The 16,673-nt window shown below is 35.3% G+C and overlaps 3 protein-coding genes, 2 long non-coding RNA genes and 1 other non-coding gene across 7 annotated transcripts; 2 read left to right on the forward strand and 4 right to left on the reverse strand.

Moving 5' to 3' along the window:
• Positions 1-892: 892 nt before the first annotated feature.
• Positions 893-4,766, reverse strand: LOC149673675 (uncharacterized). Of its 2 annotated transcripts, none has more exons than XM_089839330.1 (7): positions 4,559-4,766; positions 4,377-4,482; positions 4,202-4,307; positions 4,050-4,143; positions 1,984-2,253; positions 1,620-1,915; positions 893-1,543 (listed from the first exon to the last, which is right to left on the reverse strand). In XM_089839330.1, the coding sequence occupies exons 1-7, from the start codon at positions 4,620-4,622 to the stop codon at positions 1,256-1,258; spliced, it is 1,224 nt and encodes a 407-aa protein (XP_089695456.1). In that variant the 5' UTR covers positions 4,623-4,766; the 3' UTR covers positions 893-1,255. The 2 variants fall into 2 exon arrangements, with proteins under 2 accessions (XP_089695456.1, XP_089695455.1); XM_089839329.1 differs by having other exon boundaries at positions 1,620-1,918.
• Positions 4,767-4,825: 59 nt separating this feature from the next.
• Positions 4,826-7,302, forward strand: r-l (rudimentary-like). The gene is made up of 9 exons (XM_089839327.1): positions 4,826-5,169; positions 5,228-5,320; positions 5,373-5,534; positions 5,600-5,833; positions 5,896-6,030; positions 6,089-6,222; positions 6,294-6,508; positions 6,746-6,844; positions 6,929-7,302. Exons 1-9 carry the CDS (start codon positions 5,026-5,028, stop codon positions 7,123-7,125), a joined length of 1,413 nt encoding a protein of 470 aa, XP_089695453.1. The 5' UTR covers positions 4,826-5,025; the 3' UTR covers positions 7,126-7,302.
• On the reverse strand, positions 7,127-13,255 carry LOC149673677 (uncharacterized). The gene is made up of 11 exons (XM_089839315.1): positions 13,060-13,255; positions 12,360-12,406; positions 9,664-12,270; positions 9,457-9,593; positions 9,163-9,376; positions 8,540-9,088; positions 8,325-8,432; positions 8,149-8,256; positions 7,828-8,072; positions 7,653-7,752; positions 7,127-7,575 (listed from the first exon to the last, which is right to left on the reverse strand). Exons 1-11 carry the CDS (start codon positions 13,151-13,153, stop codon positions 7,291-7,293), a joined length of 4,494 nt encoding a protein of 1,497 aa, XP_089695441.1. The 5' UTR covers positions 13,154-13,255; the 3' UTR covers positions 7,127-7,290.
• Positions 12,366-13,238, forward strand: LOC149673678 (uncharacterized). Its single transcript, XR_016366901.1, has 2 exons — positions 12,366-12,498; positions 12,971-13,238. It is a non-coding gene; the product is annotated as an uncharacterized LOC149673678 (long non-coding RNA).
• Positions 13,256-13,393: 138 nt separating the features above from the next.
• LOC149673679 (uncharacterized) lies at positions 13,394-16,425 on the reverse strand. The gene is made up of 10 exons (XR_016366899.1): positions 16,120-16,425; positions 15,629-15,683; positions 15,379-15,439; positions 15,148-15,185; positions 14,903-14,957; positions 14,647-14,717; positions 14,378-14,439; positions 14,116-14,173; positions 13,878-13,925; positions 13,394-13,689 (listed from the first exon to the last, which is right to left on the reverse strand). It is a non-coding gene; the product is annotated as an uncharacterized LOC149673679 (long non-coding RNA).
• LOC149673680 (small nucleolar RNA snR60/Z15/Z230/Z193/J17) lies at positions 15,504-15,591 on the reverse strand. The gene has a single exon (XR_016367057.1). It is a non-coding gene; the product is annotated as a small nucleolar RNA snR60/Z15/Z230/Z193/J17 (small nucleolar RNA).
• Positions 16,426-16,673: the final 248 nt, after the last annotated feature.

Below are 16,673 nucleotides of genomic sequence, written 5' to 3' on the forward strand. Positions count from 1 at the left end.
TTATTAAATTAAAACCATTATCTGGACCATAATTCGTTAATGGTGCATTTGGTTTTATTTCCTAGATTATTCTTATATTAAATACAAAGGCTCTGACTTACGTTTGTGATTTGGCCGTCCCAAATTTTCGTAATGAATACCTCCACTCACTTCTAGAGAATCCTAGCGGCCAAAATTGGAACTATCATAAGGATGACCTTAGCGCATAATAAGTCAAACCATGGATTTATAATAGAAGCTTACGCTTCCTGGATATTTCACTGTAGCCTTCAGCAAGGCATTTTGATTTTAAACACATTTATATCATAAAAATTCGCGCGGATGGGGACTGGGGGGTGCTGATGACGTAGAAATTGAGGCAAACTTTTTCTCTCGGCGCGCGCACTTTTCTAAAAATTGTTTCACGCGCGCTATTAAAAATTAAAACTCAAGCGCGTGAAAAACTTCCACCCCCCCTCTGAATTTGCCTCAAATTCTACGTCACAAACGCGCGTGCCAGGCTGGTACTAGCTCGCGCCATTTCAGACGAGGAATAAATGTGCGCGTTTTAAGGCGAGTGGAATATCCAGGAAGCGTAAGCTTCTATTATAAATCCATGGTTCCAATTTTGGCCGCTTATCAGGCATATGGCTAATTGACGGTTAACAGCTTACAGAAACATTATTATTACTATTCTAAAAGGTTTCTTATTTAATATTTCGCGTTATTTTGATTATGTTTAATCATAATTAAGACTAATTTACTTACCAAAAATTCGTTAAGAATCTCAGACTGTTGGTATCACAGAGAAGCCGCCATCTTGGCGTCTGGCGTACTGCTGACCTGTGACCCCATGTCGACTATGTGCAGCAGGTTTGCCAGATATAAATAATTATTTTAAATTGGCGGCAAATTTCAATTTTAAAGAGCGAAATTTTAATAATGTTTAAACTACATATTTTGAGAGTTTTACATCATTGAAAATATGTATAGATGAATAAAAAAACATTAGACTAAAATTACTTAAGAAGTTACAAACAATAGTTAGGCTTAGCAAGTTAGGGTTAAAAACTTTGTGTAAAAAAAAAACACTCGAGGTTACTTTAAAAGTTATTACACGTAAATAATAACGTATTCCGATTAAAAACTAACTAAAACATACAAATTTAGTTAACTTAAAAAAACACGGGGTTTGATTAAAAACCTAGGAATTTGAGATTTCACACTCCGGAAAGATAGCGCGTAAAGATTTGGCATGATTAATTAAAAATTGATCTTAAACGGCTTCCCCTTGAGGTGTTCCAATATTTTCCACGCTTTGATATAGGGGAGGAGGTCCCAAAACTGTTAAATCATCATTAGGAAGGGGCCTCATTTGTAATGGGGGCGGGGATTCTGAATAAGGTGGAGGTTTAGGCAAACGTTCCATGATTTTAATGCCATTTGGGCCGCTATACATTATGATGAAGCTTCCCGTTGACGATATAGTACAGGGATAAGGATGAGGTAGCTGAGATTGACAAAGAGTCTCTCCGCTGACTTGATCTTCATCAGTTTCGTTCCACTATGAAGATCAAGTATATATAAAGACATATACAGGAGGAAAACGAAGGGGGGACAGTAATATTACAAATTCTTACCCGGGTCTCTGGACAAGGTCTAGTTGTCCTTAGCGTTCTCCAAGGCCAATAGAAGAAACGTCGAGAGGCAGGTCCGTTTCTGTAATTACTTCTATTTGAATAATTCGATGTCCTTAATTGACTGTTTGCAGTCAATAACATTGCCGAACGTTTCATATGAAATCGAAAGAATCCCATGATAATTATTAGAGTTACGAAGATAAATGCGGCAATGCAGCTAACAATAGTGTAAACTGTAGATTGCTTAAAAGTGATATCGCGAAATTTGGCTTTTAAGTTTGAATCTGGAGTATCCACTTCTGAAATAAGATCATTTTAATTTAAACATAAATAATTTAAAGTTAATTAAACTTATTTTAATTACCAGTTGTAATCTGTAAAGCTTTTTGGCAACAAGGCACTAAATATGGTCGACAGTCATCATTTTTCAAGGGATCACAGCAAAGTTCGGGTGCCAAACATCGACCATCATCACACTGTATTTTCCCCTTGCAAACGTCAGTACCGCAGAATTGAGGGGACTCGTCTTTACCGTCAAAACAATCAAGGTAGCCATCGCACAAGTATCTTTTTGGGATACATTGGGTTCTCGTGCAAGGGAAAAACGTTTCCGAACAAAGATGGGCTTGAGTCTCTGTAAATGATTCGAATGAACATGTTTAGAGACGTCTGCTAGCCAGAACCCACACGAGCAGGGCCGGAAATAAGCAAAGAACACTGGACATTGTTTAATGAATTTTTAAAATGTCCCATAAATGTTTTAAAAACTAAGAGGGTCACTGGACACTTGACCAATAAATTTTACCTAAGTTTTGAAGATGCTACACTATTTTTGTACACTCCAATGGACAATGTCCTATAAAATGTTTTTTTTATTTCCGGCCCTGGACAATCTCATAGGTTGGAACGCAAATAAGCACAGGACACTGGGCATTGTCCAATAAAATTTTAAAATCTCCCATAAATTTTTCAAAACTAATAGCGTTTTCCTTTGGGTCCTCGCGGAGCGCTCCCAAGGAGCAATAAAAATGGTAGTAGTAGTTTCCCGCTTCGTTAAAGACTGTTTTTGAAGAATAGGATCTCCTAGTTTTTATCCTCCATGGGAGCGCTCCGCGAGGACACAAAGGAAAACGCTATAAGGGGGTCACTGGACATTTTGACCAATAGCTTTTGCTGAAGTTTTGATAGCTGGACTATGAAGATGGGACACTATTTTGCCACATTCCACCTAGTCGTGGGAATAGTGAGGCGGGGGGTTGCCAATGTGGTCTCCACATCCGCCCTTTCTATACGCTTTTGGTAGGAATAAGGGTCAGGGCCGGAAATATGAAAAATTTCTTATGGGACACGTGTCCAGTGACCCTTCCTTTGACTAGAAAATTCATAGGACATTGTCCACTAGAGCTTGCAAAAATCCGCCTAACTCTAGTAGAAGAGTTGTGAGCCTCCAAATTTGGGTGTAATGCTATTCCTATGGAGGCTTGTATGTTTGTGAACATTTTGCTTAATTACTCGGCCCCTGTTTGTCTTAATCCCAAGTCTTTAGTATGGTTGAATGGGGGGTAAATAGGTCTATAACATACTCAAAGGGCATCCCCTTATCTCTAATAGAACCAGAGTTATGAGCCTCCAAAGTTGGGTGTAATGCTATAGTGGAGCAGTTTGAGTCGTGTTGCGCGTGATCGAGTTGGCTATGGTAAAAGATTCGGGGGGGGGGGAGGTGGGGTTTCAGGGCCAGTGTGGAGATGTCACCACCTTATTAACACAGTGACCTTTTGGGGTTATGGTTAGCAAAGGCCTCTAAACATGGAGCTTGGATGAAGAATAGTTACACTTGGATATATCACTCGTAGTATAACGTGTGCTTCTGGCCGCGGTCGCGGAAATGTTTATTTTTTGGTTTCCGTTTGTTACGTCGTCTGCTCTGATTCCGTTTGAATTTGAAAAATAAACGGCGGTTAGGGTTAAGATCATTTTCAGTGGCTTTTGTTTATGCGGTGATTTATGATTATGGAAGTTTTAAAGATGAACTATTATTCTTCTAATTATTATAGTAGGTGACTTTATACTTTAAATATAATTACCTTCTATAATAAAAGAATCCAGTAAAGTTGATGTTTAAATAGTCCTAGGCCTTGGCTAAACTAAACACGTGTTTCTTGTTTGTTACGGGAGTTTCAAGATTTTCACACTACGCGGCGCGAAGGTCGCGTAAGCCATTTGTGGTCCAAAAATTTCTCGACTGATATATCCAAGTGTAACTATTCTTCATCCAAGCATGGAGGCTGTAGTCTTTGTTTTTTTAACACTAATTAAATGCTAATTATTTTGCAATAAGAGATAATTTATTTTATTTTAATATTTTCCTTTTTATATTTAGAAAAAGGAGGTTCTTTCAGAACCAGGATCTTTTCTTTTCCTTTAACCTACCAGTAGATTTAACAGTAACTTTAACAATGCTTTTCATCTGAATCCCATTTCCCATAACTTCGCAGGTGTACTGGCCTGAATCACTTTCTTGTAACTGTTGATAAATTAAAATAATTAATTATAATTTATAATTGAGATTAAAACAAACTCACATGATGTATAGTGACTGTCAACTCTGTTTGTTGCTTAAAAATGCTGATTCTGGCATTTTCGTTTTCTGAGCTCTTTTTTATTGGAAGTATCCACGATACTTGGTACCTTTTATGGTAAATTTAAGAAAGATAAGTAACAATATTCAACAGAATCTCAAATTATTATAAGACTAACCGAGGTGAGGCATTCGAGTTAACGCGACAAGTTAAGTTCAAATCCTCGCTGGCATTTTTAATTACAGTATCAGAGGGTATTGTTTGAACATTAACAAGGATATCACCTGAAATATCAAAATTAATCGTGATTTAACTTTATTTAAGTACCATTTTCCTATGACGATGCTGGCCAAGGCTTACCTCCTCCTAAGGCAACTGATTTAGCGAATGCAATGTATAACCAAATAAAAATCGAAATGAACATGATATAGCGTGTAAATAAAACACTTTCATTTCTCAACTATAACCCAAATATTAAAAACAAATAGAAATTAAACCGATTTAATTTAAAATAACTAAACCATTTTCACATTATTGCTGCAGAAACCCTAAATTTTTGTTATGTCGTCTGCTGATTAATTTTTTGACATCGATCGTTTCTGACAGAGGTCACCCACAAGCGACCACGTGGTGACCCAATTCCACCACGTGTATCAAAAATATTACAATTCATATTTTGGTAGGAAATTTAAATATTTGAACTCTCGTGATTCATTGTTTGTGCAAGATAATCTACCATAATAAAGATAAAAGTAGAAAAACGATCAAAGGTCACATTTCCAATTTTGCCAAAGTTAATCTATCTATATTCTAAACCCTGAAGAAAAATGGATGAATCCCAACGAGAAAACTTATTACAAAAGCTTCACGAAGTTGGAGCAATTAAAACTGGTTCTTTTCTTTTAAAATCCGGTTCTGTTGCTCCTGTTTACTTTGATTTGAGAGTTATAATATCGTTCCCCGATGTTCTGGTAATAGAGCGCCACATTTACCTGTTATATGTTAACTTACCTTTAAACCTTTATGTAGTCCCAAGTATGTGACGCTCTATGGGAAAAAGTGAAGGATTTAAAATTTGATGTTGTTTGCGGAGTTCCTTACACCGCTTTACCTTTAGCAACGGTAAACTTAGGTGACATTTTAATAAGTACTGGCTAAAACTTTAAAAATTTAGTGTATAGCTGTCAAACATAACATTCCCATGGTTCTAAAACGAAGTAAAGTTAAGGATTATGGCACCAGATGTATGGTTGAAGGTAGATTTGAGAAGGGACAAAAATGTTTAGTGATTGAAGACGTTGTTACTAGTGGTTCTAGCGTTTACGAAACTGTCCAGGTTATTCAACAACATGAAACATTGCGCAATTATGCTAAGCCTAATTGATTATTTTATGGTTTTAGGAGCTTGAAATTGTTGGTTTGAAAGTAACAGACGCGGTTGTCTTGGTAAACCGCGAACAAGGAGGGGCTGATAACTTAAAAAACAAGGGAATTGACCTCCGTAGCGTTTATAAATCAACAGAGCTCTTAGAGACACTTTTGAGGTTAAAAACAATTGAATCAGATATTGTTGAACGTTATAAAAGTTACTTGAAGGCTAACCAAGAAGGTTTGATTGGGAAAAATCACCAAATGGTAAAATAAAAATTAAATCAATGGAATTTTAAGGTAAAAAATTGCAACAAAATATATTACAGCCCCGACTGCCGTTTTCTAAAAGAGCTGAAATATGTTCCCATAAACTTTCAAAACAACTTTTCCAACTAATGGAAGATAAACAAACAAATTTATGCGTTTCTGGGGATGTTACTTCGTTTGATGAACTTTTAAAAGTATAAAACAACAAAATCTAAAATCTATATTAAATTAAACTTTAAATTTAATTTATAGTTGGCTGAAGAAATTGGACCTCAAATATGCATTTTAAAAACCCACATTGATATATTAAAAGATTTTGATATGAAAAAGTGCGAGAAATTAGTTTCTATCGCTAAAAAACATAATTTTCTTCTATTTGAAGATAGGTAATTATAATTAAGATTATTAATTTAAAGTAAATTAGTAATTAACTAACTAACTTATTTAACTTTCATAGGAAATTTGCGGATATTGGAAACACCGTTAAATTACAATACACCTCTGGTCTTTACCAAATCTCGCAATGGGCTGATATAACAAACGCTCACTCGTTACCAGGACCCGGTATAATTGAAGGACTTAAGAAAGGAGCTAAGGGAATGAACAGGGGATGTCTATTAATCGCGGAAATGAGTTCAGATGGAAATATGATCAACAAAGAGTATACTGAAGGTAAAATTACACCTTGCAATGTTAAAGTGACCTAAAGGTGGAATTCATAAACGTCGGACGTAACGCAATTTAGTACAGGCAGAGGCAGGGCGTCGTGCGCAAAAGGCAGACGTTTGTGCACGACGCCCTGCCTTTGCCTGTACTAAATTGCGTTGCGTCCGACGTTTATGAATTCCACCTTTAAACTACTAAAAACTCAAAATTATCTAAAAACAATTTTGTAAAAATATCTTGTAGCAACTGTAGCATTGGCTAAAAAACACCAGGACTTTATTATTGGATTCATTTGTCAATCCAGAGTTTCCGAAGATTCAACATTATTGAATATGATGCCAGGTAAACGCCCACGCCCACCTTCCCCTCCCTCCCCCTTCCAAGTTGACTTAAAATTAACAACTTACAATTGAATCAATCTTCAAGGTGTTAAATTCGAGTCAGGCGGTGACAATTTAGGCCAACAATACTCTACTCCTAGCGAGGCGATCTTGAATAAAGGAGCGGACATTATCATAGTTGGTAGAGGAATCTATGAAGCCTCAAATCCATCTGAAACTGCTAAGCAGTATCGTCTATCCGCTTTTGAAGCGTACTCTAAAGCTTGCCAAGAAAATAATTAACTTCTGAGGGGAAACATTTATGTTTATTAAACATTTGATGGTGGTGAAAGGGCTAACTAACTTACATTTGAAATAAAGATAAAGAAAAAGCGTGAAATAAACGAATACATTTTCATTTTGTTATTTTTAAAAAATAATAAATTTTGGTCCAAAATCTTTTTAGGTTTAAAATTTGAATTCTTTGTATTTTTTTGCCGTTTTTCCAGTATCTTGCTGTTGTTGCTTTTTTCGTTTATTCTTTTGTCTGGCAGCGTGTTCGGCAACCATATCACTAAGATCCTCTTTGGCCAATTGGGATTGTTGTTCCCTGACTGTTTGCTCATAACGAGCAGCCATGGCGGCGGAATCCATCTCTAATTCACTGGGATCCAACGTAACTTCCACTCCCTGAGGAGGCATTAAACCAGCAATTGCTCCAGTAACTCCTCTAGCTTTAGCCGGATTCATAGCCTGAAATATTTTCAAGTTAAATGGCAATTATTATAATAAATTAATTAATTTCGGTCTAAGAAAATTCATCAACTCACAGCGGAAACATCATAAATGTGAGTAGATCCCATCATAGAAGCTCCTATTCTTTCCGGTTGTCTTTCAGGCAAAACTGTATATAATGAAGGAGTCTCCCCACTATTAAATAAATAAACAAAAATTAATTAAAACTGTAATTAAAACTAAGCAACTTCTTAATTTATATTTATTTACCCTTCCATCTCAGATTCAATCTTCCGTTTACGAAGTTCAATCATATCTGGTGTTTCCATTCCAGCTGGAACAGAATTGAGACCACTGGGTGTTACTAAACCTTCAGCGGGAGTCACTAATCCAGTTTCATCCGGTTTTTCCTCTTCCTCTTCCTCTTCTTCCGATTCTTCTTCCTCGGACTCGGAACTTTCAGATTCAAGTTCACCCCATAATGTTCTGTCAACTTCCTCGTCAATCATGCTATACTGAAATATAAATTATTAAGTCAATTAAACGCGCTAAAAAAGGAGTACAAAGCAAACAAGGTCTAAAGGGGCGTACATTAGGGTCTCCTGATTGGGTATTAAATACGTCTCCATAAAGGGGTCGTCCCATTTCATCTACTGGTGGTTTTCCCCAACCTCCAGCGTGATAACCAAAACTGCAACCCTGAAAAATTCAATATTATTAAATTTAATTGAGGTCTTTTTCCTTTTGATGATTTTAATTAAACTTACATCAGGGATTGGCGCGTTTAAGCCAGGAATTTTAAGGTTTGGATATGAAGGAGGTGGTCCATAACGTTGCATGGCAATTAACCAAGGTGGGGGACATTTATTTTGATTCTACAATTAATGAAAATATAAATTTTAAGCTATAAGTACTTAAAATACCATTTTAAGGACGTAATTGCCAGGGATATTTATTATTTACTCCTCTCAACAATACTTACAGGTCCAGTTGGCATTCCAAGAGCAATTCTCAACTCTTCACTCAAATCACCCGGTTTCTTCTCCTTCAATCGCGTTTCAAACTCTTTCCCTTCATAATATAAATCTCCGTGAATTGTCATTTTGGGTTTAATTTGCCATTTAAAGAAAGCGTCGTGTAATTTTTGATAATCAATATCAATTTTGCCCATTTTAGGGCGAACTCTTTCCCTCATTTTGGCTTTCATGGTCTTAGCTTCTTCCTTTTCCTGTAGGGCTTGCCTCATTTCCATGATTCCCGTTTTTCGGATGAAGTCGGGCAATAAAAAGGGTGGTTTTTCGATACCCCGTTTTCCTTGAAGATATTTGCGTTTAAAACACCAATGTCTAGGAACGGGAACTGAATTTCTAGCCGCTTTTAAGTGCAATAAAAGTACTGGATCTTTGGCAGTGACATCGTGCATTTCAACCAATTCTGGGCGACTAACTCTTTGTTTTAACTCGGCAACACTCATGCGACTAAGTTTTTTAAGCTTTCTCTTGGAAAGTTTAGGTTTTTCTTCCTCTTTTCTCTGAAGGATTATTAAATTAATTATTTATTACAAGTACCGCGTTGATAAAGTTACAGTTGAGTAATTATACTTACATCATCGTCATCATCATCTTTCTCGTCAATATCAGCCGGTTTCTTTCTCTCAGCCAATCTATTCATGATTTCCTCTTGACGTTGCAACTCTTTCATTTGTTCCTCAGTTAATTCTGGTTTTGGTTTCTCAGGTTCTTGCAGTTTAAACTTCTCAAAGATGCGAAGAAATTGGAAATAGAGAGGGTCTTTTGGTTCCATTGTATCAGGTACATAACTAAAGTTAAATGAAGTTAATTTAAAGTTAGAAAAACCTGAAAAAACTAATTAGTTAACTCAATAGATCTCTAATCATACTCAATTTCAACTGCAGCATTATCTTCTGGATCCTTTTGTGGCTCAGATTCTTTCTCATTTAAATCATTACTGTTCCTCTGCTCCATTTTTCTTTGTCTTGCACGTTTTTTCTTCATCTTCTTGCGTTTATTTTTCGACTGAAAGACGAATAATTAAAGCAATTAACACCAAAACAACCATCTACACTCTTTAAGTTAATCTTCATACTTCTTTAGGTTGTTTGGAAACTGGAGTTGGTGGCTCCTGATTAGCTTGTTCTTCTTCATCCTGTTCATCATCATCTTCGTCAACAGCAACCAGAGGTTTGATAATCTGGGGAGGAGCTTGTTCCTTTTCAATTTGTCGCTTTTTCTTTTCCTCTTCCTCCTTAGCCTTATCTTCCAACTCTCCGTCAGCATTCATACCAACTTCTTGAGCTCTGACATTCTTCAAGGCCAAAACCTTTTCTATGGCGCTTGGTAAAGGATACTCTCCCGATTGTCCTTGTCCCTCACCTCCTTCCTTCTCTTGACTATAAGCCATGGTGTTAGGAGGAATCTCGTTGCCTTGCATATCCACTGGAATTGGCAATAAAGGTCCGTCAAAATCATCTTGCTGCATCATTGGGGGTGGAGGTGGCGGCATTATATCATTGCTTCTCATTGGAGGTGGCATGGGAAGTAAAGGAGCATTGTTGTTTGATGGTGGAATCAAGGGTTGTTCTAGTAAGGGAGCTGAAACCATCGGTTTAGGAGATTCCAACAATGGTGTTGGTAATAAAGGAGCGTTGTCAGATGGAGGACTAGTTTGCAATGGAAACTGATGAGGAGGTTGAGGAATCAAAGGCTCATTGATTGGATGTTGCTGAGAGATAAGAGGAGGTCCTGGAGGAGTGGGCATCAACGGAGCAGAGTGACTCGAACTAATTTGTTGAGAGGGTGGATCCATTTGGGCTAAAGGTTGACTTGACATCACAACAGGAGCAACAGAGACCAAAGGAGATTGAGTTATATTGGCCATAGTCATGGGACCACTCATGGTGGATGCCATGGTTGTAGTGATGGTACAAGGGGCGCTAATAGCGCTAATGGCACTAATCCTTTGTTGCTGAATAACAGGTACTTGCATGACCGGTTCATTGGCCATGGTACGAACTAAGCTAACTTGAGGATGATCCATATTAGGTCCCACAACAACTGAGGGTTGACTAGGTCGCAGGTAAGACGCGGCCATGGTGGTTACAGGCTGAAGTGCACCTGATGACGTCATGACAGGGTTTAGTGGAATCAACAAGGCTTGAGGTCCAGAATGAGGGATTCTTCTAGCTACTTGAGTTGCAGCAGCAATATTAGCTGTCATTGCCGGTTCAATTGGTACAGAGACAATATGAGACTCTCCAGGACGCACTATGTTTTCTGCAGTTGATATAATTGCTGGGAAACTTCCAGCCATTGATACTTGAACTACACTTTGGGGTACTGCAACTGGAACAGCAATTATGGGTGGTTGAACAAACTGCCTTTCTTCGAGTTGTTGTTGAGCTCGCTGTTGAAGTAATTGTTCCTCCATTTGTTGCTGCTGCAAAATTTTCTCTTGCTGCTGTTGTTGCAAAATTTTCTCTTGTTGTTGCTGTTGCAAAATCTTTTCCTGTTGTTGCTGTTTCAGTAACTGCTCTTGTTGTTGTTGCTGTTTCAGTAACTGCTCTTGTTGTTGCTGTTGCAAAATCTTTTCCTGTTGTTGCTGTTTCAACAATTCCTCTTGTTGCTGTTTCAATAATCGCTCCTGTTGTTGCTGTTTCAGTAACTGTTCTTGTTGTTGCTGTTTCAGTAACTGCTCCTGTTGTTGCTGTTTCAGTAACTGCTCCTGTTGTTGCTGTTTCAACAATTCCTCTTGTTGCTGTTTCAACAATTCCTCTTGTTGCTGTTTCAACAATTCCTCTTGTTGCTGTTTCAACAATTCCTCTTGTTGCTGTTTCAACAATTCCTCTTGTTGCTGTTTCAACAATTCCTCTTGTTGCTGTTTCAGTAACTGCTCTTGTTGTTGCTGTTTCAACAATTCCTCTTGTTGCTGTTTCAATAACTGCTCTTGTTGTTGCTGTTTCAGTAACTGCTCTTGTTGTTGCTGTTTCAATAATTCCTCTTGTTGCTGCTTCAATAATTGCTCCTGTTGTTGTTGTTGCAATAATTGTTCCTGTTGTTGCTGTTGCAATAATTGTTCCTGTTGTTGCTGTTGCAATAATTGCTCCTGTTGTTGCTGTTGCAATAATTGCTCTTGTTGTTGCTGTTGCAGCAATTGCTCCTGCTGTAAAAGTTGTTCCTGTTGTTGTTGTTGCAAGAGTTGTTCCTGTTGTAGTTGCAACAGTTGCTCCTGTTTTTGTTGTTGCAAAAGTTGTTCTTCATGTTGCTGTTGTTCCAGCATTCTCTGTTGGGTTTCAACCAACATTCTTTCACGATGTTCTCTAGCTAATTCTTCATTCTGTTTCATTTCCATCAATATCTGTTGCTGTTGCTTTCCCCTCTCAATCATTTCAACTTCTTGTTGAGATAACAACTGTTGTTGAGTTTCAGCCATCAATTGCTGCTGTTGTTCGTGATCAACCAGCATTTGTTGCTGCTGTTTACCAAGCTCAATACGTTCAACATCTTGCCTGGCTTTCTCTTCTTCAAGTAGACGTACTTGTTCAAAGGCTAATGCCTCTTTCTGATGTTCAAATAACTCTTTTTCCTGTTGAAGAGGATCTTCAGGTGGAGGCTCTAATTCCTCCTGTGGTATTATCTGGGGAGGGTTATATTCTTCACTATGTATTTCCTCAAAGTCATTTTCCTGCACTTCTTGCTATAATATTAACCGGAGGAGTGTGTAATCTCATTAAAAATTAGTTTAACATTTGATTGTAAATAACTCGAGTTAAAAATAAAACTTACAGCCATCAAAGCTTCGTGTAATCGCTTCACTAAGTCCGCTTTTAAGCCTAAATAAAGGAAGAGTCGAAAATCAATATCAGTTCAGTATACCATACAAATATACCGGTATCTGAGCGGCCGGTAAATGAAAAAAATGCACGTGCATTCTTGGATGAAGAATAGTTACACTTGGATATATCAGTCGAGAAATTTTTGGACCACAAATGGCTTACGCGACCTTCGCGCCGCGTAGTGTGAAAATCTTGAAACTCCCGTAACAAACAAGAAACACGTGTTTAGTTTAGCCAAGGCCTAGGACTATTTAAACATCAACTTTACTGGATTCTTTTATTATAGAAGGTAATTATATTTAAAGTATAAAGTCACCTACTATAATAATTAGAAGAATAATAGTTCATCTTTAAAACTTCCATAATCATAAATCACCGCATAAACAAAAGCCACTGAAAATGATCTTAACCCTAACCGCCGTTTATTTTTCAAATTCAAACGGAATCAGAGCAGACGACGTAACAAACGGAAACCAAAAAATAAACATTTCCGCGACCGCGGCCAGAAGCACACGTTATACTACGAGTGATATATCCAAGTGTAACTATTCTTCATCCAAGGTGCATTCGAAGTTAGCAAAGGCTTAACGTAACGGAAGAAAAAAAAAACTGCCAAGGCTTAGGAAAAAGAAAACACGAGGGTTATTTACCCGATGTACTGATTCCTAACGACGCTAAACGTTGCTTTAAATCAACCACCCGAAGCTTCGTCAGCTCTTTAACTGATGGAACTTCGTCAGCCATTATTAATTAAAAATTACTTATATTATTAATTAGTTTAAAATCGCCCTACTACAAGACACAACAATCGTCCCTACGCGACGAAAAACGCGTCTACTGCAGTTTTATGCAAATTAGTTCCATTCTGCGATCTGATTGGATAAGAAGCGTAACACTTGACCAATGATAAATTTGGAATTTCAGCATAGTAATTAAATCACTAATTTAAGTTAAGCCTATTTTAATTTAATAACACAAATTGAATAAATACAACGAAACGTAATTTTTATTGTTCATACAAGAAATACAATAATTCGTACCTGAAAATAATAAAAAACCCTTCATTAAAAAAACCACTAGATTTAATAAAAAAGTTAAATATTTAAAAATTAAGTATCAGATATAATTTAATGGAACGGACTATAGGTTTTATATCATTAATAATCATCTGGCAAAAATAGAATCATCACTTTTCCTTGCGAATAAATTATCTATATTAAGAAAAACATCACACCTTAAAAATTTCCTCCGTTATCGCACCAAGATTTCTTCCGTGTGGCCTAAAATATTTATAAAATAACAAAAGAAATAATCAATAACATTGAATGAAACCTTATAATTAAGATAATTAAATTAAAATTATTCAGGTGAAACACGTAGACACTAAAAATTATCATGATACATCAAGAGTGATTGCTCATCACGTAAAATAAATATTAAATATAAAATAATAACAAATGTTACTTACAAAATAGTCTAATTCAACTCATTTAAATTTGATTATCATCAAGCCAACCTAAAATAAAAATAAAACTCAATTAAATAAAAACTACAAAACACAAATTAATTAAACTAATTTAAAATTAAAAAGTATGATCAGAATACGATAAATAATCAAGGATTTTTTTCTCATGTGTCCCTATCTTAAGTTCATCATTGTAAAAAAAAAACAAAGAAGTTAAAAATTAAATTAAGCTTTTAATTACCTTAAATTAATTAATCTGGGAATTATTCCAGATTTATTCATTCACATATCAGCAATCCCTAGAACCATTAAAAATTCGTATTAAATTGATGTAATAAATAATTATTAAATACTAATAGAATATTAATTAATATATTAATAATTATCAGAGGTATTAAAGATTTAAAAGTCTAATCAGCTAATTTTTTCATTGAGATTCCCACTTAATATTTAACTCATCATTTTAAATATTAAAGTTTTATTAAAGAAAATGTAAAAATTACCATAATATGGAACAAGGTTTGTTATAATCTCCTCCAATTAATCACGGAATTAACAATAAAACCTGTAATTAAAACAAAAATAATTAAAATTCCTCAACTTTTAACTAGTTAATTATCAAAAATATAAAATAAATTAATAATTTTCAGAGGTATTAAAGATTTAAAAGTCTAATCAGCTAATTTTTCATTGAGATTCCCACTTAATATTTAACTCATCATTATTTAAAAAACATAAAATTTTTTTAAAACTAATAATTATTATTAATTACCATATTTCAGCTGCGTTTGTTTATATTAATTAGTTTGTTCACTAATTTCATTGTGGAACAAATACCAAAACCTGTAATTAAAAATTAAAAAAAAAAACCCCCTTATTTAATCTCCAAAACTTAATTTTAAACACATTAAATTAACGATAAATGATCAGATAGAGCTAATATGATTCATCAAAAAATCAGTAGACCAATTAAATTTGTCATCATTAAACTAACAACAGCACAAGCATATGATATAATATATATTTACCATTGATTTTGCCTTTTTCAAACAGATTGCTATGATGACATCATGGCATTAATATCTATAGAAAATTGAAGACTTAATTATTAATTAATGACTCTTGTATTTAAAAAACTGTAAATTTAAGAAATTAAGCATCAGAGATCTTAGTGGTAGTAAAGAAAGTGCGTCATCAAGACTTCAGGTAGCAATTTTATACATCATAAACATTTATAGTAATTGTTAAATATAACTAAATATTTAATACTTACATTAACAAGATCCTTGTTCAAAGTATCAACTTCGTAATCTAATGGATTAAATAATCATTAGACTCTGGATATTAATTTTGGTACAAATGAAATAAAATTAAATTAATAAGCCTCAGGATTTTAAAATCTTCTATCATTAGTCTCAAGAGTAGCAAATACTCATAAAATTTAGATCATCATATCTTATCATTCTGAATTATTAATAAATAAATTAATTAATAAGAAACTTACCCATGTGTATTCAGCATCCCAAGGCCTGTTCCGCTTCCGCCTCATTTTGTCAAAGAAAGGCCTGCAAAAAATTAGCTATTTTAGGGTTGAAACTTAAAAACACAGAAATAAGGTAGTTAAGCCTAATTGTATATCAGATAGGAGCGAAAGACAAAAATGCTAAAAATCATCAATGCTAATTACAGTTGAACTATAATATCATCACTTTACAAGGTTCTAACTTATTTTAAAATTAAAATTACGTTCTTACATTGTAACTTGAGGATAAAATCCAGTCATTTTAACAATCATACTGCAGATTTGATCTAAAACAAAGTAACAATGAGTCAGCATTAAGGAAGGAGACAACTGTAGATTTTACATAAAAAGTCGTTTAAGTTGAAATAAATGCATCAGATAGATATTCGGTAGGTGATGAAGTTAAGTCATCATCATTTTAAGAGTAACTTTAATCATCATTAGCATTTAATATATTCAATTTCTTCAATCCCGGCTAAGTAATGTCAGAACCACGCGGCAACCGCCTAGCGCCGGCATTAAACTTAGGCCTTGGACATGCAACATTCAAACTAAATCTATTTGAATCTAACTTAATCCTTAATGGAAGAAGAAAATAAAGCCTGAACATCGTTTATAAATCGCTACTCTTTCAATTTTTCCTAATATTTAAATTTGAATACCCATTAACTATAAATAATTCCCACATTTTCAAAGTCACTACTCCCAAAATTCGCAGCTTACCCTCACTCATCAAAAGCCAGCAGGAAAATGGCGCACTTTCGGGTCCGACTCTCCTTATACTTCTGCTTGAACACGGTGGGACCGTGGGCAGATCCAAGAGAGAAATCGCCAAAACCTATGAAATTAGCCGAAAAAATTTGTACAAACACAAAATTTATTTTCATTATGAAAATATTAATTAATTTTAAAGTTCAGTTTAATAATTAAGATGGTAGTTTTGGATTGGCCATCCGTTCTATTTCTAAGGGATTTGTCCCAAAGGCCATTTGAGATAATAACCTCTCAAAAATCGCGGAATTGGCGATAAACCGCCAAATCTGGCCACCCTGCACTTATCACTACAGCGCTGCGGCCGCTGCCTGGCCTGCTACCTATTGGCTAAGATTATAAGATAGGATAAGAGCGCGACTTTCAAAAACGAAGTAAAACCAGTGCTGGACATAATCCAAATAAAACATATGTATTTTTTCTTTGTGGAATATAAAAATTTATAACATAAGTTTAATTACAATAAGAACTACAGTAATAAATTTATGAGATATATAACTAAATAA

Source organism: Phalangium opilio, unplaced genomic scaffold (assembly GCF_054372755.1).
Source record: "Phalangium opilio isolate 3A_F unplaced genomic scaffold, DU_Popi_V2 ptg000048l_1, whole genome shotgun sequence".
Classification (NCBI taxonomy): domain Eukaryota; kingdom Metazoa; phylum Arthropoda; class Arachnida; order Opiliones; family Phalangiidae; genus Phalangium; species Phalangium opilio.

What these genes read in the sequence shown, in the direction of transcription:
- LOC149673675 (XM_089839329.1), bottom strand. Translation starts at nt 4,622, where the DNA reads ATGTTCATTTCGATTTTTATTTGGTTATACATTGCATTCGCTAAATCA. An exon ending in ATCAGTTGCCTTAGGAGGAG is followed by an intron (nt 4,483 to 4,558) that starts GTAAGCCTTGGC and finishes TTGATATTTCAG; the next exon opens with GTGATATCCTTGTTAATGTT. An exon ending in AGTTACTGTTAAATCTACTG is followed by an intron (nt 2,254 to 4,049) that starts GTAGGTTAAAGG and finishes AATCATTTACAG; the next exon opens with AGACTCAAGCCCATCTTTGT.
- r-l (XM_089839327.1), top strand. Translation starts at nt 5,026, where the DNA reads ATGGATGAATCCCAACGAGAAAACTTATTACAAAAGCTTCACGAAGTT. An exon ending in TTTCTTCTATTTGAAGATAG is followed by an intron (nt 6,223 to 6,293) that starts GTAATTATAATT and finishes TAACTTTCATAG; the next exon opens with GAAATTTGCGGATATTGGAA. An exon ending in CAACAAAGAGTATACTGAAG is followed by an intron (nt 6,509 to 6,745) that starts GTAAAATTACAC and finishes AATATCTTGTAG; the next exon opens with CAACTGTAGCATTGGCTAAA.
- LOC149673677 (XM_089839315.1), bottom strand. Translation starts at nt 13,153, where the DNA reads ATGGCTGACGAAGTTCCATCAGTTAAAGAGCTGACGAAGCTTCGGGTG. An exon ending in CCCAATCAGGAGACCCTAAT is followed by an intron (nt 8,073 to 8,148) that starts GTACGCCCCTTT and finishes TTTATATTTCAG; the next exon opens with TATAGCATGATTGACGAGGA. An exon ending in ACATTTATGATGTTTCCGCT is followed by an intron (nt 7,576 to 7,652) that starts GTGAGTTGATGA and finishes AAAATATTTCAG; the next exon opens with GCTATGAATCCGGCTAAAGC.